We start from the raw sequence: 14,378 nt of genomic DNA on the forward strand, positions 1-14,378 counted from the left end.
AGGAAAGAATGTACAGGCTGAGGCTCTTTTCTCTAGAAAAGAGAAGACTGAGGAATGACCTGATAGAGGGCTTTAAAATTATAAAGGGGTTTGATAGGGTAGACGTAGAGAAGATGTTTCCACTTGTGGGAGAGTCTAGAACAAGTGGACATAAATATAAAATAATCACTAACAGATCAAAGAAAGAGTACAGAAGGGATTTCTTTACACGTGTTGAGAATGAGGAACTCGCTGCCACATGGAGTGGTTGAAACAGAGAGCACTGAATGCATCAAGCCTCCCCTTAAATACACGAAGGAGAAGGGAACAGTGGAATATGGGGGCAGGGTAGAAAGAGGGATTTAGAGTGGGAGAAGCTCGTGTGGAGTATAGCACAGACCAGTTGGGCCGAATGGCCTGTTTCTGTGCTGTAGATTCTATGTAAAGATAACATTCCATGGTCACACCACCATGCAGAGTTCCAATCAACATTTGGCTATTGATCAACAAAAAATGATCCCAATCTCATTCCACCCACCAGATACTTAAAGGAGTTAACGAGCATTGAATTAACTGATATTGCTAGAATTGATAGCGGCGCGCCAGGAGCCGGTTCTGGTTGCCTGCTGTTCACACTATTTAAAAACACAAAGTACGACTTTGTGTAACGACCGGTGTCGAGGAGCAGGTAACTGCAGAAAGGGGCAGCTGTGTTCGGGACTGACTCACAGAAACAGTTCCCGTCACAGGATCATTCTGGGAATCATCAACAACTTGCAGACCATAATATACATCACCCAGTCGGGATTCTGCCCTTGGGGTGAAACACTTCAAAGAATGTCGCATTTAAAGGCAATTCTGAAAATATTTAATTTCATTCCATCAACACAAAAACAAGATTAGGGATTTGAGATTCTGGGTCCAGACATCACAGAGGCACAAATTAGCAGCGAGTCAGTCACCAGGTTCTCAAATAGCAGCAGCTTCTTGCAGATCAAATCATCACATCGTCCTTTTCTTCCTCTGTAGTTTCCGGCCGGTTTGTGCCCCTCTCTCTGCAGCTTTAACCAGGCCCTTGAACTGGCCATAAATCTTGGCTTTTTTCCTTCAGAGAGAAAGAATATTTTTCTTTTTTTAAAACAAAAAAAAATTTAAACCTGGCACCAAAGGTCAGGTCACACCCCTCGTTACCCGTTACACACACACACACACACACACACACACGAGTGTGAGCACGGCACCTCGTTACACCTGTACACACACACTGGGTGTGAGCAAGGCCCCTCGTTACCCCTGTGCACACACACTGGGTGTGAGCACGGCCCCTCGTTACCCCTGTACACACACACTGGGTGTGAGCACGGCCCCTCGTTACCCCTGTACACACACACTGGGTGTGAGCACGGCCCCTCGTTACACCTGTACACACACACTGGGTGTGCAGGATGCCTTGTCGCCCCTCCCAGTAGTTCCTCAATCACAGCAATGCCGGCACTGAATGCACTTGCTGACAGAGTCTCACCTTCTGTTCAGCTGTGATTTGTCGAGTGGGATGTATGCGAAAGGATCAGGTTTCCCTCTCCGTCTCACATCCCCGCCTCCTTTCTGAAAATACATGGAAAATGTCAAAATCTGTCAGTCAGATTTGAAAAGAGCAGAGTGTGAGAAAACAGAAGGATTAAAGCCTGTCAGAGACAAACCAATCACCTTTAAATTAATTTCAGCCCATTGAGACCATGCACCAAGAGTCTGTGACAGGGCTGGGCGCGCACAGGGCCGGGGCTGGGCGCGCACAGGGCCGGGGCTGGGCGCGCACAGGGCCGGGGCTGGGCGCGCACAGGGCCGGGGCTGGGCGCGCACAGGGCCGGGGCAGGGCGCGCACAGGGCCGGGGCAGGGCGCGCACACAGGGGCAGGGCGCGCACTCACCGTTGATTTATATTCCACACCGTACTCTTTATTCTTCTTTGAAGGTGTCGGCCTATGAATCCCGGAGCCTCCGGCTGGAACATTCATCACAAATTAGTCAAGTCGGGGAGGGGGGGTGCAGCATAGAAAGAAAACTCCAAACCAGTGCAGCCCCCCCTCTGGTCCGGCCCCGCCCCCTCCCGCCCCACACCTGTGCCGACCCCTCCCCCTCCCGCCCACACCGGCCCCGCCCCCGCCCGCCCCACACCCGGCCCCGCCCTCAACCCCAGGACCAGCAACGCCACCTCAGACCAGAAATAGACCCCTCAACATTCCCCCTCAGGACCCATTCCCATCCCCACACTGTAATCCACAAATCAACATACAAACCCTTTACTTCATCTCCAGAATTGAACACAATACTGAACCTCGGAGAGGGGAATGGGGATAATTCTCCATCTACCTTTATAGCCTGAATCTGTCTGCATCTCATCACCATCAGCACTTTTAAACCTTCGTTTCTGTACAGCCTTCTATATGGAGAGAAATTAAAAACAATAATTAAAATGGGGCTCAGGGGAGACAGGGGTTGGCTCAGTGGGGGAGGGGGACAGGTGGAGTTTGATGGGGGCGTAAACAGACAGATGCTGAGGGAGGGAAGAGAGGGGTATCAAGGGTGCCCTGGGACAGGGCGATGGTGCTGAGGTGTCCAGTATGTGTGATGTTGATGCCACAAGGCTTGGATAAAACACTCACAGTTTTCACACCAACTTCCTCCAAGATTTCATCAGCTTCATCTTCGGAATCTGTTTAGAAAGGAATTTCCATCAACGACACAGATTCAGATTAAGTCAAGATCCCACGCCCCCTCCCCCCCGGGCCTGGAGATCCCACGCCCCCTCCCCCCCGGGCCTGGAGATCCCACGCCCCCTCCCCCCCCCCGGGCCTGGAGATCCCACGCCCCCTCCCCCCCCGGGCCTGGAGATCCCACGCCCCCTCCCCCCCGGGCCTGGAGATCCTGCATAACCACAACCCCCCACCCCCCAGGTGGGGCAGGAGATGCTCGAGTCCGAGTCTAAACGACAGAAAACGCTGCAGACACACAGCAGGTCAGAGTTGCGGCCAAAACCCAAACCCACCGTCTGACCTGCTCCATGTTTCCAGTCCCCACTGTGCGTCGCATTATATTAGAGGGAGCGATTCACAGAATAACAGGCTGGCTGGGGAGGGGGTGTCTCGGGAATGGCCGGGGGGAGAGGGTGTCTCGGGAATGGCCGGGGGGGTGGGGGGGAGGAGTCTCGGGAATGGCCCGGGGGGGTGGGGGGTGTCTCGGGAATGGCCGTGGGGAGGGGGGGGGGGGGAAGAGTCTCGGGAATGGCCGGGGGGGAGTGAGGAGAGAGGGGGTGTCTCGGGAATGGCCGGGGGGAGGGGAGAGAGGGGGTGTCTCGGGAATGGCCGGGGGGAGGGGAGAGAGGGGTGTGTCTCGGGAATGGCCGGGGAGGGGCGTGGGGGTATCTCGGGAATGGCCGGGGGTGGGGGGGTCTCGGGAATGGCCGGGGGGAGGGGGGGGGTCTCGGGAATGGCCGTGGGGAGGGGGGGGTCTCGGGAATGGCCGTGGGGAGGGGGTCTCGGGAATGGCCGGGGGGGAGGGGGGGGGGGTCTCGGGAATGGCCGGGGGCCTCGGGAATGGCCGGGGGGGGGAGGGGGGGGCCTCGGGAATGGCCGGGGGGAGGGTCTCGGGAATGGCCGGGGGGAGGGTCTCGGGAATGGCCGGGGGGAGGGTCTCGGGAATGGCCGGGGGGAGGGTCTCGGGAATGGCCGGGGGGAGGGTCTCGGGAATGGCCGGGGGGAGGGTCTCGGGAATGGCCGGGGGAGGGTCTCGGGAATGGCCGGGGGAGGGTCTCGGGAATGGCCGGGGGGAGGGTCTCGGGAATGGCCGGGGGGAGGGTCTCGGGAATGGCTGGGGGGGGTCTCGGGAATGGCTGGGGGGGGGTCTCGGGAATGGCTGGGGGGGGGGGGGGAGGGTCTTGGGAATGGCTGGGGGGGGAGGGTCTTGGGAATGGCTGGGGGGGGGAGGGTCTTGGGATTGGCTGGGGGGGGGGGAAGGGGGGGGTCTCGGGAATGGTCATCATCGGCGCTCCCTGTAAGAAAAGCGGGAATGTCCACCTTTCATTGGTTCGGACTTCTCTCCGTCTCTGATGATCAGTCGACCGTCTGATGTCATTTTGAAATCGTGTTGGATTTTTGTTTTCCTTCTCGGGTCGGGTTCAGTGGCTGCAAGAAAGAAAAAAAGAGTCAACACTGACTGAGGTGCAAGGAATCCCGGCGCAGCCCAGACTCCCAGGCACCGGGAGCAGGGCGCCAGCACTCGACACCGATACACACAACACTCACGCCCAGTGTCCATGCAGCAACTGCCCCTCCCCCTCCTCACCCAGCACCCGCCGCCCCTCCCCCTCCTCACCCAGCACCCGCCGCCCCTCCCCCCCTCACCCAGCACCCGCCGCCCCTCCCCCTCCTCACCCAGCACCCACAGCCCCCCCTCACCCAGCACTCGCCGCCCCTCCCCCTCCTCGCCCAGCATCCGCCGCCCCTCCCCCTCCTCGCCCAGCACCCGCCGCCCCCCCTCCTCACCCAGCACCCGCCGCCCCTCCCCCCCTCACCCAGCACCCGCCGCCCCTCCCCCTCCTCACCCAGCACCCGCCGCCCCTCCCCCTCCTCACCCAGCACCCGCCGCCCCTCCCCCTCCTCACCCAGCACCCGCTGCGCCACTTTTGGATCCAGGAAGTTCAGCGGCTCGTCCTCCTCTCCTTCCTTCAGCCACGCCCGACTCTTCTGATGCATCTGCTTCTTTGATGCTTTCTCTCCTTTTCCATTTCCCTCCTCTTCTGAATCAGTCTCAGCCAAAATGTCTTCAATACTGGAACAAAACCAGAGCAACGGACTGAGCCATACAGGAGTGGATTCGGGGGTGGCCCAGGGACAGGCCCATACCCCCATACATAAGTTCCCTTTGTCAGTATCTCCCAATCAAGGCTTCATTCAGTGAGACACCACCCGGGATCAGCCTCGCAAGACACTCTCGTCAGTGGATCCAGCACTAGCTACCCACACCCCGCGGGACGGGCGGGGCTTTTGACCCGAGCTGCCAAGCCAAGGAGGGACTCCCCATCAACGGAGCTGCCATTACCCCATGTGAAGGAAACCACAGAACCTTTGAGTGCCACTGTGGTCACTCACTCCTGCGGGATTATTTCATTCCTCACCTGTCCCCGGTCCGTTTTGGAGTTTTGTCCTCGCTCCTCGAGCCCGTCGCATCTCGTTTCAGAGCCCTCTGTCTCTTGTTCCGCATCTCTGCTTTGCGAATGTTGACAAGCACTCTGTGGTATCCCTCTGGTACCATGCTGTCAATCAACTCGAATCTGGAGGGTTGGGGAGAGGCGATGTTAGTGAAAAGCAAACCGAAGCATAACGATTAACACAAAGATTCTTCAAATTCACAATCTCTCTATCAGGTGATTCACAAAATTGACAGAGCTACAGCCGTTGTACTAATCCCTCAGCAATGAGCAGCTCGTTTCTCCGGGTTTTGCCAGTAGCCCAGCACAGCTCAGAGACTCCGGTCTCCGGGTTTTGCCACTAGCCCAGCACAGCATCATAAAAAATAACCCAGCCTCTAAATGATAAGCTGCACAGAAAACAAAATCAGGGGCACCGTTAAGGATCACTGTCCTGACATCCAATTTCTGAGAAAATAACCCACCTGCTCTGTGAATACAACCTGGCTGTGAGACTTGCTGCAAGGGTCACATTTAGGACTTTAAATTATTAAGACAGGGGGAGGGAGCTGGTGAACATAACATAATTGAAGATAAAAGAAATTGGAAATGAGAATCAAGGTCAGACCAAGGTAGGGAATAAGGGTAACACAAACAGCCTGGGAACAAATACAGTAAAAAATGACTTAAAAATAAAGTGAGGGGAACAGTTATTATAAACAAATTAAATTGCCTGTACAGCAATGTGCACAGCATCCAAAACAAAATGGGGGAACTGGAGGCAGTAATTAGTAGCGAGGAGCCAGATGTGGTAAGGATAACTGAAACGTGGCTCCATAAAGAACTGGACTGGCAGTTAAATATTGCAGGATGTAACAAATATAGAAAAGATAGAGAAGGAAGAAGGGGAGGTGGGGTAGTTGTACTAATTACAGACAACATAATGTCAACAGAAAAAAGGGACAAAAGTAATATTAGGATAGAAACAGAATCCATATGGAGTGAGGCAAAGGATAAGAAGGGATCACTCATGTTAATAGGGATATTCTGCAGACCACCTAATTGTGGAAGGGAAGTGGATGAAGAAATATGTAGGCAAAACTGTGAAATTAATTTAAAAAATCAAATAATAATCACGGGAGATTTAAACTACCCACCAATAAACTGGTAGGAAGAGGTAGAGAAAGGGGACTGGAGTTTTTACAGTGTGTACAGGACTCCTTTCTTACCCAGTATGTGAGAAGCCCAAAAAAAGGGGAATCATTGCTGGATCCAGTAATGGGAAATGAAGCAGAGCGGATAAGAGAAGTAAACGGAACATCTGGGCAATAGCAATCATAGAATCAGAGAATAGTTACATCACAGAAGGAGGCTATTCGGCCCATTGAGTCCTTGCTGGCTCTCTGCAAGAGCAATCCAGCTAGTCCCATTCCACCACCCGTACCCCAATCACAACATCATAAGATTTAAAATAACGATTGAGAAAGACATAAAACAAATACAAAAGTAATAGATTGGAAAAAAGCTAATTTTGAGGGGATGAGAATGGAACAAGGGAAGGTAAACTGGAAAAGAATGTTGACAAAGAGGTAGTACAGCAGTGGGAAATACTTAAACAGTGATCAATAGAGTTCAGGAGAAATAGATTCCTCTAAAATGCAAGAACAAACTCATGAATAATGAAACACCATGGATGGATAAAGAGATTAAGTAAAATTGAAACTAAAGAAAAAGGCATACACTAAATACAAAGACAATAAAGGAGAGGATGACAAAAGGGAATACGAAGAGGTTAGGAAAAAAGACAAAAAAACAATTAGGAAAGCAAAGAGAAACTATGAGATTAAATTATCAAGGAATATAAAAAGAAATAAAGTAATCTACAGGCATGTAAATAGCAAAAGAAAAATCAGGATAGGGATAGAGCCATCAAGGGATACACAAGATAAACTCTCAGGATCACCACCCTCAGAAAAGAGAAATCCCAGCCACCTCCCCATCGCCACTGCTGAATCAGTATCTTTGGGTCACCACTGACCAGAAGCTTAACTGGGCCAGCACATCAACAGCCTGACCGGGCACCCTGTGATGAGTGACTCACCTCCTGACCACTCAAAGTCTCTCCACAAGGCTCAAGTCAGGAGTGTGATGGAATACTCTCCACTTTCCTGGAATGAGTGCAGCCCCAAAACATTGAAGAAGCTCGACACCATCCAGGACGTTGAATAGCTGCCCATCACTGGACTGAACATCCACTCCCTCCAGCACCGACGCACTGTGCCTGCAGTATGTACTATCTAGGGAACTCACGGCAGGAAGTCACCAAAGTTACTTCAACAGTATCTAACTTTACCATGGTGAAGGCCAAACGCAGCTTTGTCAAGGGAACACCAGCACCTCCAAATCACACGGCATCCTGACTTGGACATACATTGTCACCCCGTCATCCTCACTGGGTCAATATCCTGGAACTCCCCACCACCACCTTCTCAAGATAAGTAGGGATGGATAATAAAAGCAGACTTGCCCACATCCCCAGAATAAATTAAACATACAGTATGGGACGGACTGGATCAGATGGTCACCTCCCCGTTTGGGGTGGTCTATAACCCCCCCACCCCCGGATCAGCCAGTTTTCCATGACAATCTGGCAACTTTCATGGGCACTTTTTTCTGGTGCCCACAGATTTATTGAAACAAAAGCAGAAATTAGTGGAAACACTCAGTAGTTCAGGAGCGAACCTTCATCCCCATCATCCATTTACCAGCAGGGAGATTATTCCTACAGTTACCTTGCTGCACTCACCCAAACTTGCGTAAGAATTTTGTGAAGATATTCTTCATTTTCACTCGGAAATGACGCCTCATATCATCTCGCATGCCGCCAATACTCTCCATCTGCCAGTGAAAGAGCAAGAATTCAGAGCAGCAAAGGATGGGGGGGGGGGGGGGGGGAAGAGAGGAAGGGGGAGAGTGAGGAGGGAGGGTGAGCAAGAGGGGCCGGCCACAGGAGGCGACTCAGGGCTAGTACAGGCAATGAGTATTCGAGTGGCGCTTCTCACCAGGAGCTGCAGGAGCTGGGCCAGGACCCTTGTATCCATGATGAACAGAACAACTTTGATAAAACTGAGGGCTGATTTCACCACATCGCGTGTCGTGGACCGGAGCAGGAGGCAGATGTTCTGAAGCAGCTGCTCAATGGTGGATACATCCATCTTATCTGAGGCAGGGAGAGAATCAGAATCTTTAGTCCCTGAGTGCAAGAGGTCCATCAGATGTTGCTGATAGCCACTTGCTGTGGCTGTCCTTCTATTTCCCAGCCAGTGTCTCCAATCTCTTACCCACAGCAACACCCCCCCGCCCTCACCATCAATTCACACACCAAAATCCAAGACCCCTTCTCATCTTCTGCTTCAGGGACAGATGGGTCCCAGCAGCCACACTAATGAACGTTTCACACAGCACCCGAGACACACCCAGCGACAAAGATCGGGCTGCGATGTCAGGGATGTTAGCACAGGAGGCAAGCACCCAATTCCATTAAAAACACTGGCATGTCAAGAATCACCCCAGAAACAAAAGCAGGTAACGGTTTCACATCTTTGTAAACAAAGGATTGACAAAAAATCCTCTCACTGACTGACACAGAACGATGTATCAGACTGGTATAGATTGGACAGAGCTTCTGTTAAATCCTTAATTACATTTCTCGGTTCTGTACCTTTGAATTCGAACACCAGTCGAGCGAGTGCAAGAACGGTACAGCTGATCATGGTAACAGAGCCCGTTAACCCAGCGTAAATCAGCGCCAAATACTGGTGAACGGCCTCTGCAAAACAAACACAGGAGGTTAAGAATTTCCGATAAATACACCATGAGTTTTTCTCTCTCTCACACAGTCTCCTCAGAAAGGAAACCCAGGGATTGTGATTTCAGATAACCCTTCAGCTCCTCACATTTACGGGGCACAGAACTCCGAGGGAACTGCATTTCCTAACTGTGCATAAACTCTCGCACTGATCCTAGGGGAATGTTAGAAACACGTCCCAGGAATTCACACTCCACAAGACCAAAGCTGAACTGACATCACACCAAGTGACAGGGCCTGAACAGAGTGCCAAGGAAAGCAGAGTGAAATTCTCTCCCCCAGTATCAGGTTGAGGTCCATCATAGTCTTCATGCTTCATTTCGACAGTAATTGCATCCACATTAGTGAATGGACCCGTAAACCGACACAGCCGTATCCAAACCAAGAGTCTCACCTAAAAGCTGCACGGTGCATCATCAGGGCTCGGTGAAAGTCCCACAAGAGCCCCAGAGCCCCCACCATCCGCCACGGTCCAGAATACCAGAGCCTCCGGTCCCTGTCCCTCACACTGCTGTAGGGCTCCCAGTGAGGAGGCACCAGCATTTCAACAGCAACAGACAATCTTAGAAGCAATGCAGACCTGATTTGCGACTTCAGACGGTTGTGATTAGTGATTGCAACTCACCCTGTGGGTCTTCATAGAACCGCAAAAAGGCCTGTCCAATCTCCACCAATAAGGCGTAGCCATTTCTGCGAGCTCCAATGGAAACTTCTTTCATGCAGATTATAACCTTCAGATGAAAAGGGTTTCAGAATTAATTCTGCAGATTGTCAAACATCAATAATCTGCAGACAATGAGAAACAGTGACTGCGTACAGTGGTGCCAGTTTTAATGATATCACTCTGCATTAAATACCTGCTGTTTGATTAATGTAACTCACTGACTGGATTCCAGCATTAAGACACAAAGTGATAGGAGGAAATGGCACAGTGCGAGCCCACGGGAACGGCCCGGCAGGGCCCAGGAACCGGCACAGTGCGAGCCCAGGGGAACGGCCCGGCAGGGCCCAGGAAACGGCACAGTGTGAGCCCACGGGAACGGCCCGGCAGGGCCCAGGAAACGGCACAGTGCGAGCCCACGGGAACGGCCCGGCAGGGCCCAGGAACCGGCACAGTGCGAGCCCACGGGAACGGCCCGGCAGGGCCCAGGAACCGGCACAGTGCGAGCCCACGGGAACGGCCCGGCAGGGCCCAGGAACCGGCACAGTGCGAGCCCACGGGAACGGCCCGGCAGGGCCCAGGAAACGGCACAGTGCGAGCCCACGGGAACGGCCCGGCAGGGCCCATGAAACGGCCCGGCAGGGCCCATGAAAAGGCACAGTGCGAGCCCACGGGAACGGCCCGGCAGGGCCCAGGAACCGGCACAGTGCGAGCCCACGGGAACGGCCCGGCAGGGCCCAGGAAATGGCACAGTGCGAGCCCACGGGAATGGCCCGGCAGGGCCCAGGAAACGGCACAGTGCGAGCCCACGGGAACGGCCCGGCAGGGCCCATGAAACGGCACAGTGCGAGCCCACGAGAACGGCCCGGCAGGGCCCAGGAAAAGGCACAGTGCGAGCCCACGGGAACGGTCCGGCAGGGCCCAGGAAATGGCACAGTGCGAGCCCACGGGAACGGCCTGGCAGGGCCCAGGAAAAGGCACAGTGCGAGCCCACGGGAACGGCCCGGCAGGGCCCAGGAAAAGGCACAGTGCGAGCCCACGGGAACAGCCCGGCAGGGCCCAGGAGAAGGCACAGTGCGAACCCACGGGAACGGCCCGGCAGGGCCCAGTTTTTTCCGTTTCTATAGCACCGAATTATATCTGTGAAATGTTACCGGTACTTCAGACATAAATAACTCCATTAAGTACAGTGACTGTTATGTGGGCATATGTGGCAGCCACCTCCCACAAACAGCAGAGATCAATGACAGTTCAATCTGTTTTTGGTGGTGATGGTTGAGGGAGGAGTGTGAAGCAGGACACCAGGGAGAGCTCCCTGCTCTTCCAATAGTCCCATGGGATCTTCTACAACCACCTGAACAGGTTAACGTCTCATCTGTAGGATGACACCTCAAACAATGCAGCATTCCCTCGGAATGTCAGCCTCAAGTTAGTGCTCAGGTCCTAGAACGGAAAACAAGTTGTTTGGATGAATGACTCTGTCCTACCTCAGGTACCAGCGCTACAATGAATTCTTGGTGTTCCACAGACAGCTGCTTGACAATATGAATCAGACACTTCAACCGTGGCTGGAGAGAGAGAAAATAAGAGTGAGTAATGGAACCACCACAGGGAGCAGTCACTTAACTCCCTGGTTGACTCAACGGCCCATTTACAGAGACGGGAGACTCAGCCCCACACTTACTCGCTTTGCAGGAGATGCAGCGCTCTTCAGAGATGCCAGCAGTGTCGGCTTCAACTCCTCCAACTGCTTGTGAACAAATTGTTTACACGGCTCCTTCTCTCCACCACAGATCTCCTCCAGGATTCGATAGGCCTTCTTCTGGACACTGTGGTCTTTGCTCTGGCACAGAAAGAGGCAATAATACAGACAGATCGTGGAGACAGACCCAGTCTGCTAACGTCGTACCGTTGTTTAAAAAGGCAGCGAGGAATAGACCGAGTAATTACAGGCCAGTCAGCCTAACCTCGGTGGTGGGCAAATTATTGGAATCAATTCTGAGGGACAGGATAAACTGTCACTTAGAAAGGCACGGACTAATCAAGGACGGTCAGCATGGATTTGTTACGGGAAGGTCGTGTCTGACTAACTTCATTGAATTTTTTGAGGCGGTAACAAGGAGGGTCGATGAGGGTAACATGTTTGATGTAGTCTACATGGATTTTAGCAAGGCTTTTCACAAGGTCCCACATGGCAGACTGGTCAAAAAAGTACAAGCCCATGGGATCCAAGGGAAAGTGGCAAGTTGGATCCAAAATTGGCTCAGTGGCAGGAAGCAAAGGGTAATGGTCGACGGGTATTTTTGTGACTGGAAGGCTGTTTCCAGTGGGGTTCCGCAGGGCTCAGTACTGGGTCCCTTGCTTTTTATGATATATATCAATGATTTAGACTTAAATGTAGGGGTCATGATTAAGAAGTTTGCAGATGATACAAAAATTGGCCGTGTGGTTGACAGTGAGGAGGTAAGCTGTAGACTGTGCATGTCCACACATCCCTGAAGGTAGCAAGACAGGTAAATAAGGTGGATAAAAAGGCATATGGGATACTTTCCTTTATTAGCCGAGGTACAGACTATAAGAGCAGGGAAGTTATGCTTGAACTGTATAAAACACTGGTTAGGCCACAGTTGAGTACTGTGTACAGTTCTGGTCACCACATTACAGGAAGGATATAATTGCACTAGAGAGGGTACAGAGGAGATTTACGAGGATGTTGCCAGGGCTGGAGAATTTTAGCTATGAGGAAAGACTGGATAGGCTGGGGTTGTTTTCTTTGGAACAGAGGAGGCTGTGGGGAGATTTAATTGAGGTGTATAAAATTATGAGGGTCTTAGATAGAGTGGATAGGAAGGACCTATTTCCCCTAGCAGAGGGGTCAATAACCAGGGGGCATAGATTTAAAGTAATTGGTAGAAGGATTCGAGGGGAGCTGAGGAAAATTTTTTCACCCATTGGGTGGTGGGGGTCTGGAACTCACTGTTAGAAAGGTTGGAAGAGGCAGGAACCCTCATCTCATTTAAGAGGTGCTTGGAAGTGCACTTTGAGTGCCGTAATCTACGGGCTACGGACCAAAAGCAGGAAAGTGGGATTAGACTGGATGGCTCTTTCTTGGCCGGCAGACACGATGGGCCGAATGGCCTTCTGTGCCGCAAATTTCTATGATTCTATGTCAAGGGCAACATAGTCTGATTCTCCCAGACCCCTGTTCCACACAAGGTGGGTAGACCCTGCTCTCCCCCCACCCCACTGCCAGATCCCAGCAAGATTCTGCCCCCACAGTGCTCTGAAACCCCCTTCCTCAGTCCTGCAGGAGCCCAGGATTTACCTTCTGAGACTGACCCCACCTCCCATATCCCAAGAGCTCCTCTCAGTACTTAAAAATCTTTGTTCTTCCTGATCCCAAAACCATTCTCCCAAACCGACACCTCTCTCTTAAAATACTGCTAGACCCTGAGACCCCCACCCCAGTATCAACAACCCCTTCCCACTGCTCCTCAATCCCACGGTCACCCCCAGTGTTGATAAGTCAGAGTTCCCAGTAATTCTATTTTGTACCGGGGTACGGTAGCATAGTGGTTATGTTACTGGACGAGTAACCCAGAGCCCTGGACTAATAATCCAGAGTCATGAGTTCAAATCCCGCCACGGCAGCTGGGGAATTTAAATTCAATTAATTAAATAAAATCTGGAATTAAAAGACTAGTATCAGTAATGATGGCCATGAAACTACCGGATTGTCATAAAAACCCATCTGGTTCACGAATGTCCTTTAGGGAAGGAAGCCTGCCGTCCTTACCCGGTCTGGCCTATATGTGACTCCAGACCCACAGCAATGTGGTTGATTCTTAATTGCCCTCTGAAATGGCCTAGCAAGCCACTCGGTTGTAAAATCTCGCTAAAAAAAGTCACAATAAGAATAAAACCGGACGGACCACCCGGCATCAGGCCACTAGGCACCGGATACGACAAAGGCAAACCAAGCCCAGTCGACCCTGCAAAGTCCTCCTCACTAACATCTGGGGACTTGTGCCAAAATTGGGAGAGGTGTCCCACAGACTAGTCAAGCAACAGCCTGACATAGCCATACTCACAGAATCATACCTTTCAGCCAACGTCCCAGACTCTTCCATCACCATCCCTGGGTATGTCCTGTCCCACCGGCAGGACAGACCCACCAGAGGTGGCGGTACAGTGATATACAGTCAGGAGGGAGTGGCCCTGGGAGTCCTCAACATTGATTCTGGACTCCATGAAATCTCATGACATCAGGTCAAACATGGGCAAGGAAACCTCCTGCTGATTACCACCTAACGCTCTCCCTCAGCTGATGAATCAGTCCTCCTCCATGTTGAACACCACTTGGTGGAAGCACTGAGGGTAGCAAGGGCACAAAATGTACTCTGGGTGGGGGACTTCAATGTCCATCACCAAGAGTGGCTCAGTCGCACCACTACTGACCGAGCTGGCTGAGTCCTGAAGGACATAGCTGCCAGACTGGGCCTGCGGCAGGTGGTGAGAGAACCAACACAAGGGAAAAACTTACTTGACCTCATCCTCACCAATCTACCTGTCGCAGATGCATCTGTCCATGACAGTATTGGTAGGAGTGACCACCGCACAGTCCTCGTGGAGATGAAGTCCCGTATTCGCACTGAGGACACCATCCAACGTGTTGTGTGGCATTAC

The 14,378-nt window shown here is 52.3% G+C and overlaps 1 protein-coding gene across 1 annotated transcript in view; it reads right to left on the reverse strand.

The window, feature by feature from the left end:
- Window positions 1–824: 824 nt before the first annotated feature.
- rrp12 (ribosomal RNA processing 12 homolog) overlaps window positions 825–14,378 on the reverse strand; it is a 92,749-nt gene continuing 79,195 nt past the window's right edge. The window contains exons 20-33 of the mRNA XM_068002787.1: window positions 11,377–11,535; window positions 11,180–11,260; window positions 9,657–9,762; window positions 8,885–8,992; window positions 8,226–8,383; window positions 7,970–8,061; window positions 5,152–5,307; window positions 4,639–4,805; window positions 4,052–4,159; window positions 2,642–2,691; window positions 2,349–2,418; window positions 1,907–1,980; window positions 1,502–1,584; window positions 825–1,084 (exon numbers count right to left, since the gene is read on the reverse strand). Of these exons, the coding sequence (XP_067858888.1) occupies window positions 982–1,084; window positions 1,502–1,584; window positions 1,907–1,980; window positions 2,349–2,418; window positions 2,642–2,691; window positions 4,052–4,159; window positions 4,639–4,805; window positions 5,152–5,307; window positions 7,970–8,061; window positions 8,226–8,383; window positions 8,885–8,992; window positions 9,657–9,762; window positions 11,180–11,260; window positions 11,377–11,535 (1,515 nt within the window). The 3' untranslated portion in view covers window positions 825–981. The remainder of the gene's footprint in view (window positions 1,085–1,501; window positions 1,585–1,906; window positions 1,981–2,348; window positions 2,419–2,641; window positions 2,692–4,051; window positions 4,160–4,638; window positions 4,806–5,151; window positions 5,308–7,969; window positions 8,062–8,225; window positions 8,384–8,884; window positions 8,993–9,656; window positions 9,763–11,179; window positions 11,261–11,376; window positions 11,536–14,378) is intronic.

This window comes from Heptranchias perlo, chromosome 21, assembly GCF_035084215.1.
Source record: "Heptranchias perlo isolate sHepPer1 chromosome 21, sHepPer1.hap1, whole genome shotgun sequence".
In the NCBI taxonomy this organism is placed as follows: domain Eukaryota; kingdom Metazoa; phylum Chordata; class Chondrichthyes; order Hexanchiformes; family Hexanchidae; genus Heptranchias; species Heptranchias perlo.